General features: G+C 38.9%; 1 protein-coding gene across 1 annotated transcript in view; it reads left to right on the top strand.

Annotated features, from left to right (window-relative positions):
* The window catches only part of nrm (neuromusculin), an 80,000-nt gene that overhangs the window by 41,534 nt on the left and 28,358 nt on the right, over window positions 1-10,108 (top strand). Inside the window, exons 10-16 of the mRNA XM_018028461.2 lie at window positions 1,560-1,738; window positions 4,071-4,415; window positions 4,781-5,047; window positions 6,235-6,591; window positions 6,887-7,147; window positions 7,439-7,696; window positions 9,999-10,016. Coding sequence (XP_017883950.1) covers window positions 1,560-1,738; window positions 4,071-4,415; window positions 4,781-5,047; window positions 6,235-6,591; window positions 6,887-7,147; window positions 7,439-7,696; window positions 9,999-10,016 — 1,685 coding nt within the window. The remainder of the gene's footprint in view (window positions 1-1,559; window positions 1,739-4,070; window positions 4,416-4,780; window positions 5,048-6,234; window positions 6,592-6,886; window positions 7,148-7,438; window positions 7,697-9,998; window positions 10,017-10,108) is intronic.

Raw genomic sequence — 10,108 nt, 5'->3', positions numbered from 1 at the left:
TTCTCTGCCCCTTTTTTCATTACATTATAAAATACTTTTTATAACACGAATTCCACTTTTTTTTAAATTAATCTAAATTCTATTGAACAATTCCTTATCGTTGATTCTCGTTTTCTTTTCTTGCCGGTTGATATAAAAATTCCTTATCAAGCGACCATTCCCTTTTCCCATCTTACAAAACGAGTGAATTGCTCGGGACCGTCTAGCCGGTTCATCGGGCTTCCAATAAAGAGCGTTCCACGGGACGCGTTAAACGACAGTTAAACGCGTTATCCTTAAGGAGGAGCGTTAGAAGGCATCTCTCCATCGAGTGCGGCAAAAGCGTATATTCCCATAGAACGGGGGCTGCCGCGTCTCACGGTTTTCTACAAAACTGCTTGCCGAGTTTATATCGACGCCGACCGAGTTTATAACGCCTCCCGCGACCAAGGCTAACCGCGTTATGAAGGACGGAAGTACGTAACTGGAAGTTAATCCCTCGGACGAAGGGGGCCAAAGATTGGATTGAACTTGGCCCAGCGATACAGATTTTTTATCGACTTAATGCGATATTATGTTATATACAGAGGAGCTTTTTTAAACGTTTTACTAAGTTTTAATGCGATGCACAACAGGTGAAAATTCCAAACTTAACCGACGACGTCCAAAGTGGAAAATCCGATATGCTTGGGAACGCATTTAGAATTAGCTGTAATCTCGTAGACCAAGCAGAACTCGTCATTGACTATAATTTATAAATTCTTTCTATTCTTTTTGTTCTTTTATAATGTATCGCAGACTCACTATTTCTTAAACATAATATAATTTGTGCAAATATTTAACAGGCGGGAATATTATAATTTTTTTTCATACTAAATCTCATTTAATATAACAAAACGGGCTTCGTTATTAAAATACCTTTTTATAGTATCAGTAAATAACAATTTGTCGTATATGATATTATCAACTCACCCTGTGGACAAAGAAAATCGATGAAAGCTGTCAGCGCAAACGGTGGGTGAACAAATCATAAAAGGGGACACGTGTTTAACGGTTTTTAGGACTGTAAACGAGCGAGTTCGTTGCCCCCTTCGATGGCTCGGCGAATTAAATTGTTTCGTGGAACGAAAATACGATCCATCGTTTCATCGTCGGCGTTGTTTTCGCGCTGCGCGTTCAAAATTCGGACGCTACTACGGCTGTTGCGCGCTCGTGATATTTTTAAAAATATTGAAAATCCGATGATACCAGCTGCTCCGTTCGGTTGGCACTTCGCCACCGTGGAATCAAACATCACCAGAAACAATGGTCGTTCGTTTGGAATACAGTCGTAAATTTTTAATTATAATTACAGATTTATTGATAGCTGGTAGCCTTTATTAAAGATCCGAAAAATGAATTACGAAATCATTTATGCATTTCTATATTAATTATAATACGCATCTTACATTTTGTAATAATTATAATAATATATAATATAAAATTAATAGAAAATTGATTTTTAACGATATTAACTGGTACTTATTTTTATTCTTCTTTGTATTGAAATTTCGACAAAATATGTATTCTATCTGCTTTAGGTACCGAAACGACAAGGAATTAGTGTTGAATAACGACCACTATGAGGGAGGTATTACCGAACAAACAGCACTCACCGTGAAAAATGCGACGCCCAGTGATATGGGCACTTACAAATGCGTGCTAGACAATAACGTTGGCCCATCTACTTCAGAAGACGTCGTTCAAGTTTCCGTTTTATGTAAGTAGTTGGAAATTGCAACAACACTGTAATGGTTTCAATAGAAATTCTTAATAGTCGAAACTATTCCCTATAGTTTCTCATATTAAAATACTATATGATATAAAACCTTATCAGAAAAGAAATCGTTTGTGAATAGGAACGGATATGATCACTTTTTCTAATGACACGTATTAGATTTTTATTAAAGAAAATACTAGACGATGAATTAATTGCTGGAATCACCGGGTCATTAGCTTGCAATCGTCAATTATTTAACGTGCGAGACAAATGAAAACCGAAATCAGTGCGCTATGTAATGAAGCGAGCGGGGTATCTTAATTGGCCAACGATCGAGCAATTACATAGTTCATCGGATCGTCAGATCGGTTCGTTGATTTCAACATTTGGCCGACAATTCCACAATGGCTAATTGCATTAGTAAAAACCAATCGATTTTGTCATCGTTTGGGAACGAGATTCATGAATAGCAAGACTATAACAGTATAATTTTGCAATAATGTTGAGTACTCTGTTAGTTATCGTTGAATCCTTTCTATACAATTTCTTCTCAGTCTGTTATTGAAAAAGATAGTAAGAACTTTTTATACGTCCCGAGTATATCGAATTAGAAAATTGCCCACAGGATTAGCAAATCCTGAGATAATACATTGGCAACAGAATACATGACGCGAACTTCCTTTTTACGGACATAGCTATCGAGGTTTGAACATCATGCATTGAAATAGAACAACGCGGTCGAAGTTTCGAATTCGATCAGCCAGAGTTTCGATAGCTAGTAGAATATCTAAATAGCGGTTTCAACACAAGTTAATCGATGATAAAGTGCCAATCCTCTCTTGTCAGCCTTAATTAAACGACGAATCTTCTATTAATATTTTATTCGAAACTTTTCCTAAATCAAACATCAGTGTTCATTATGAAAAATATAAAATATAAGATTCGTACATTGCAAGCGTACAATAGTTTAATGGAGATTAATTAGCTGTCTGGTTGATATTAGGCATGAAATAATTTGGGAACGAAGGGTTGAAATAATTCAATGTGTGAGAAACCACAGATCATAGTTGTGTTTGACACTTATTGCTTTGCATCTCTGTTACATACGTAGATATGTACATTCGTAGCCACGTACATATGTGGGTGCATAGAGAATTGTGAACTCGGCGGTGAAATATTGAATATAAATCTGTAAGGGAACACCGGAAGTATTGGAAAAGAGCGCGCACCGTCTTGCGTCTTAATCCCACGTGTTTCAAGTTCCTCTATCTTCTTTTAGAGGAAAGAAACGGTAACTCGTGCTGAAGTATCGTTACCCCCTGTGATTCGAACATTGATTATAACTTGTAACGATGTTTTAGAGTATAAGATGTAATTTATTGACGAACACATCGTGAAATTGATTTTCTTTTCAAAGAGAAAAAAATATGAAATATCTATAAAATATTTGCGCAGTAAAACTGCAACATGTTTAATGTCCATTTACTTTGAGTTCTACTTGAAGTGGGTACGCTCTGGCGTTCGCTGAAAATGCATTCACAAAGCGAAGTATCGACGCGGAGGACGCAAAGTGAAATGATTCGTGCTCTATCAGGTGGCATTAAATAGGCTGTTCCTCGCGCGTGGAATCGGTTATTGGGTCAACTGTTCCACAGAACAGACTTAAAGTTAACGTCCCGTTACCGTGAACTCGACCACGAGTACAATGAAATTCTAATTGCAGCCTTAATACCACTCAGGGGTGTTGTGTTATATTTCGCGCGAAACAATTCACCGGAGCGCTGGCCGCGAATTCGAACCGCGGAAAATTAGTTTCGCCCGCACCGCGTGCGTTCCGACCCACGCTGTGTCTCACCATCTTCCCATTTCCTCGTATCCGACCCCCCGCCTCCGAGCTTTCAATGGCCCTATCTCTTTTGTTTTGAACTTGCTGAAATCTTGATTACCTCGGGAAGGGGAGGGAAAAAAAGGAACGCTCCGGCCAATCCGCTGATTGGATCGGGGAAACTTTTCTCCGCCAGGTGCACTGACTTTCCGCGACTCGTTTCACTGTTTATTCTGCGCCGGACGTAACAGTCTGAATAGAAAGTGCAAGACGATTCAGACCGAAATTGATTCTAACTACAACTGCTTTAAGACTTAATTATTTAATCCTATTCGTGATTAAATCCTTGTCAGGATAAACAGTTCACTGAATACAGTTCATCGTTACATCTAAATATACTATAATATGGAATCCTTTACAAAATTGACTTGTAATAACAATTTCCATAATTGTAACAAGTCGCTGGCAAATCGATGATGAGCAATTGTTCTCTCGTCTCTGCTGCAGACAAGCCAGTAGTGGAGGTGAAAATGGACCCGGAAACGCCGGTGAACGAAGCCGACCGTCAGAACGTTTCACTGACGTGCGACGTCGTTAGCGGGAATCCGCCGAGCTTGACCGCCGTCAGATGGTACCTGGACGGCGACCTGCTGAAAGAGCTTCCGGACTGCACTAGGAATAGCAGCGAGGCCACTACGACCACCGAGGAATCTTTAATTTTCTGCGATATCGACCCGAGCAAGCTGCTACTGGAAGCTGTTGGCCGCTCCTTTCACGGGAACTACTCGTGCGAGGGTAGAAACGACGCTGGCTGGGGACCACTTTCACCCAGTGCGCCCGTCACAGTCCATTGTGAGTACCAGACCCTTTTTAATTTTTAATCACACTGCATCACCCTCTTTTATCGCAAAACTATGACTGGTAAAAAAAACGTCCAAAAATCTATTGGAACATTGAACCCTTTACCTCTATAAGGTTCAAGAGAATACAAAAATATGTACACGATTAAAAGTGTTAAAAATTCTTTTCAATTCGAATAAAGGAACAGTACAACAGAATTTCTTCTCTGGTTTGAAACGTTGCTGGTTCGATAGAGAACAAATAATTCTATAGGAAACTAAAAACACTGCTAAAATCTGGAAAATAATGATGAACAATTGTTCAGTTTATTCAGAGCTTATAATTGTATGTAATGGTTTTGCCTGTCTCGCGGACAGACAAACCCGGACCGGTCTCAATCTCGTACAAGCCGCAGCAGGTAATAAAGAAGCGGCCGTTGTCGATCACGTGCTTCGTCGTGGACCCGGGACGACCGAAGGTCGCCGGGTTCAAATGGTTCCGCGGACTTCATCGGCTACCGGACGAGAACAACGCCACCCTGACCATCGATTCGGTCAATTTAGAGACCGAGGCGAACTTCACTTGCCTGGCTTACAACGAGGCAGGCAACGGCGACCCGGCCACTACGTTTATCGACGTGTCCGGTGAGTTGTAAACTTCCTCGCAAGGAGACACACTTCCTGATTCCCTCTTCGAATAAATTTGCAATACACGCTTCTTGGTATCGCAATCTTCCACAGAATTTAAAGAATATGCCAAAATCAAATTCTAAATACTTAATAAAATTTTCTTTTTTATCATATTTACACATTACAATTGTTAATAAGAAAAATATATTGAAGTAGTTATATACATTTTTATACAAGAATTAACAAACGATTTAATACTTCCAAGTATTTATTACAGAACTGTTTCTGAACACGTCTGACCATAGCCTGACTGTTTCTACTTACGTCCCGTCCCCTGACAATGAAAACGGTTCGCGCTGTGTTTTCATTTCATAAAAAAAATCTCGCATGCAATATAACAAACATATTATCGAGCTAATTTGCATAACAAAAAACGGTGCTACACGCAATATTTAGAATAGCCACAATATCATGTTCGTAATTAGGAAGTCGGCGCACGTGGAAGAACGCAGCGGCAATGCAAATGAAACAGGACGTGTACGAAATAAAAAAGAAAAATAGAGCAACAGATAAACTTGTATAATATGTAAAAGAGTATGCGAATGCTTCCGTAACCGCGGCTTCCGTGCTGTATCTAAATTAACGATTCGTATCTTAAAAATTGTATAAACGCGCACTCTTCTTTTCATTCTGTTTCCTTTTATTTTTACTCCCCTTTTTTATATCCAATTCGTGTGTACAGGTAGAAATATGCGTTTCGCATAACAATAATTCCGCGACATGAAAAATAAAATAGTGTCAGCGTTCCATGAATTTGATAAATTTTAATTATTTTATATGTCTGTAATAGATTGTTCATTCTTATAGACAGTTTAAGAAGAAAGTTATTCAATCTTTATCAGCTTCTGTGACATAAATAGATAAAAATCGAGATGGAGTGTTTTATTTAAAAGCTCATTTAAAAGGATTATTGTAAGAAAACGGTTTTAAGAGGAGATTGCAATACCAAGCACTGACCCAGAATTCCGCAAGCTCTCGGATAATCGAAATAGCAATAGATCCATGTAGAAAGTCTTCAACGAAATTTCCCATTGATCCGGCGTTCGAGCCACGCTTATCTGACCCTCGACAACAATACTCGTCCACCTTCCCGCGGAAGCCCACGGAATTTGAACTTGTTCTTTGGTTTGATGAAACAATAGCGGCGCCGGCGTTTATCAAGAAGCTACTGCCTTATCACGGTTACGTGTACAACTCGGCGAACGTCAGTATCATGTGCTGGGTGGAGTGCGCGCCCATGTGCAATATTTCATGGCTGAAGGACGGCGTGCCGATGGATTTCACCAAAACAAACCGTTACTATCTGTCGAACGTTTATCATCAGCCCGACCTGCGTACAAACGATTTCGAGAGCATTCAGTCGACTCTCGTTTGGAACCTGACCGCCTGGCCCAGTGGGCAACTCGATCGAGTCGAGGACAACGTACAGTTCACCTGCGAAAGTAGCAGCAATGGTATCGGGCCTGGGGTCAAGAGCAGCACTCATTTCCACGTTGAGTGTAAGTTCGATACTTCATTTTTCAATTATTTTTACTGAACAATGAATTCTAAGAGACAGGGTATTGATAAATTCCTCGAATCTGTTGGAATTTGTGTTATTTTATAAAATCATGGAAGTGATTGTTAGACATACATTGTGAAAAGATGGATAATAGATTAATTTGATACTTTACAATATATTTATTAAAAATATACATGAATATAAATTTTTACTGTCTTATGTTACGAATTATATCAATAACAATTCATGCTATTAATCTTGAATTACAAAAATGATATTATTTTTGTTCACAGATCCGCCAGAGAACATGACGATATCTCGGAAGATGATAAACGTAACGGTAGACACGATCCCGGAGATGGTGACCTGCGGCGCCAGGGCACATCCGGAGCCGACGTTCCGTTGGTTTCGCGAGGGTTCCACGGACACGATAATCGAGGGCCGCGTGTTGGATCTAAAGGTCCCAGTGCCACGACGCAGCAACGGGACATACTACTGCGAGGCGGCCAATCGGCACGGCAGCCGGAACATCTCCATGGTCATGAATGTTCAATGTGAGCAAAGAAACATGCTACGTAGCAACGTGTCCAACGTAGATATAATCGTCTCGAGAGACGTTCAAATATTGAGAAGGATTTACGATTCCCTGATCGAATTTTCCATTCTCTTTGCTATTTTCTTTTTAAGCTTCTCTTGCGCTTTGGAGAAACTGCAGTTAACGTTCTTTGGCATGGACAGAATGTACATAGAAAATGTATAGCGTGGAAATAGAATTTTGTATTTAAACAATAATTTTCAGATTAGCAATATGTGTATTTAAAATATGAGAATTAATTGTTGAACAGTTAAACCGGAGTGTCACGTGGAGAGGGAACGGATAAACGGGGAAGATTACGTGGTGTGTTCGGCTGTAGCCAATCCGAAGGAGACGGATTTCGTCTGGTCGTTGAAAAGCGAAAATGACACGCTGGAGCAGAGCGCCGAGACACGAAACGGAAAGAGCTATATACGTCTCGATACGTCGGTGACCAATTTCCGGACGTACGTCTGCATCGCGAACAACAGCATCGGGTACTCCAACCCCTGCGAGCGCGACGTACCAGGTACTCTCTCATATTTCATTGAACTTCCGCTTTTGCGTTCACTCATTGTGCTCGTCGATTATAATTGAAATTAATTGATACACTTTAAACGAAGAGATAGCAATTATTTTGCTTAAATGCTTATCATAATTCCTGTGCGAATGATCGTTTCTTAACGTGCTATGAATTTTAAAGATCGCCCAGTTAAACTTTAGTAAAACATTTTTAACGAATGTACAATTATTTATTGATAAATTGTTGTTTTAGAAACAGGTCAAATTTAAATGATGAAAATGAAATAAGAGTCTTGAAAAGAATGTGGTTTTGGAAACCCACGGCTTAATTAAAAGAAAGATTCTACACTACAAATTGCTTGCGAATTTTTACGTAAAACGGATTCCTTGGTCGGATTAATTTTTCCGCTCACTGTATCCTGTGTGCTACACTGCCTGGCCGTAATTCGCGTGTGAAGGAAAATGTCTGGGAACTGAATTCAAAAGCGTGGGATTAAGAAAGCGAAATAAATGTCCCCTCACCCTTTTAAGGAATACCAGATCTCAAGTTACTTCACCCATTCCTCGCGTTTTCACTGAATCTCTTATGAAATCGTGGAATTTTACGTTCTTAATAAATTCGATATAAAACCAATAAAATTTTATTACGACGTACGGATAGACGCTTCCTTTTCTTACTGAATTATACAATTGGATTTAACTCAGAGGTAGAGACGACGGAGACGAAGTCAGAATAACTGAGAACTTTAGATAATTAGTTAAGGAACTGGAGAAACATTCCACGCTTTACGGATGAATTTTTGAACAATCTTTTACTTTGCATTTTACGCGGCACTATCCTCTCCCGGATCAAGAGTGCATTTCGAAGTTATAAAAAGCGGGGGTTATACTTTCTTGTTGGGCGGCGCCGCGTTACTAAATATTCATACGGAGACGGCTTTAAATTTTTCATAAAAACTCTTCTCTGATAAAACATTACTTGAGTCCTTAAAAGAGTACATAAACGAATCTCAAAGGAAAATGAAACTCGGTAGAAGTAAGTTGCTACTAAGATAGTCAGTAAAGATGATGTACTACAGTGTAAAAATGCATTTGAAATTGACATTTATATAATATATTTATTCGTTGGTATCGGTTCGGTACGTGCATCATTTATCACGTTCGAAGGCTTTCGGAAACCTTTCAACATTGGTTGAATACTTATTATTAACTCCGCATGCGATTGTAGCCGAAACCAGAGCGGGTGTTTAAAATCGGTTTAAATTAAAATTCGTGCTAGTACTTTTGTTAATAATATGTAGATAGTATGTAAATGCAAAATAGGACAAGGATCGGGGCGATGGGGAAGTTATACTTTTATTAGAGTTTATGCAGATACGTGGCGGACATGAATTTTCAACGACTTCGGCAACAAACGAGCTTTGAGAAAGCGGCCGGCTAAATCTAAATGAGCATTTTCCGTGATGCGAGCTCATTTGCATTAACCCCACCATCCTGGCCCTGATGTTCAAACTTTTGAACGACGAAATTGATTTGAAATACGATTTTACCCTTTCGTTTCGAACGTCTTTAAAATAATCAAGCCTAGCAACGAATCGACAGGTGAAACGTGCACAAAATGAAAATTACTATGCGCGATTTGGGTTCAAACAAAAAATGTTACCTGTGCACCAATTGGGTAATGTCAAACTTTATGAAATTCTAATTCTATTTCAAATTAATTAATAAAACAAAGATATGAATGAATTAATTGAAGGAAATTATTCAGAAAGTCATTATATCATCGCCTGTTATCATTTTATTGTTACCATTAAGGACGAGATATACTGTACACATTTTTCCGTAAAACGGTAAAGCGTGATGAGGATCAGTCGTGGAAATAGGCAAGGAGGAAAACTGGTACAATTTATAGTGAACGAAATAATTCAAACTCTCTCCGGTGGGACGTTTACCCTCCGACTTCTGAAGTATTATCATTTCTTCGAAGGAAAATGCAACCTTCCCGTTGGGAGGGTATGAATACCTGAGCGATTAAATGAACGTACGATAAACATTTACAGCAGTGGGTGGTTATTAAAATTTTCATAGAAATGGCGTCGTTGCGAAGCGAGCCCCCACCTCCCGTAATTTACCATATCGAGGAGATACGCGTACCTCTTTTAAGAAGGAAATAGTTCAGTGTCCAGGGATGAATTAGATTAACGCTGTATCAAGGATCTTGTTCAGTTCATCGTTATATTCATATCTCGCTTTTTAATATAAAATCAGAGCAGATGATTCTGAAATGTAAATTCTTTGTTTCTTTTTAGCTCACCATGGACATCGAAGTAAGTTTACTCCTGATTATTAACTTACATTGTATAAAAAATTTATTAAAAAGAATTTAATATTATTCTGTAAAAATCAATTTGAGGATTAC

Source organism: Ceratina calcarata, unplaced genomic scaffold, assembly GCF_001652005.2.
Source record: "Ceratina calcarata isolate Rehan_Ccalc_2016 unplaced genomic scaffold, ASM165200v1 scaffold453.2, whole genome shotgun sequence".
In the NCBI taxonomy this organism is placed as follows: domain Eukaryota; kingdom Metazoa; phylum Arthropoda; class Insecta; order Hymenoptera; family Apidae; genus Ceratina; species Ceratina calcarata.
This window is presented reverse-complemented; position numbering and strand designations above follow the sequence as displayed.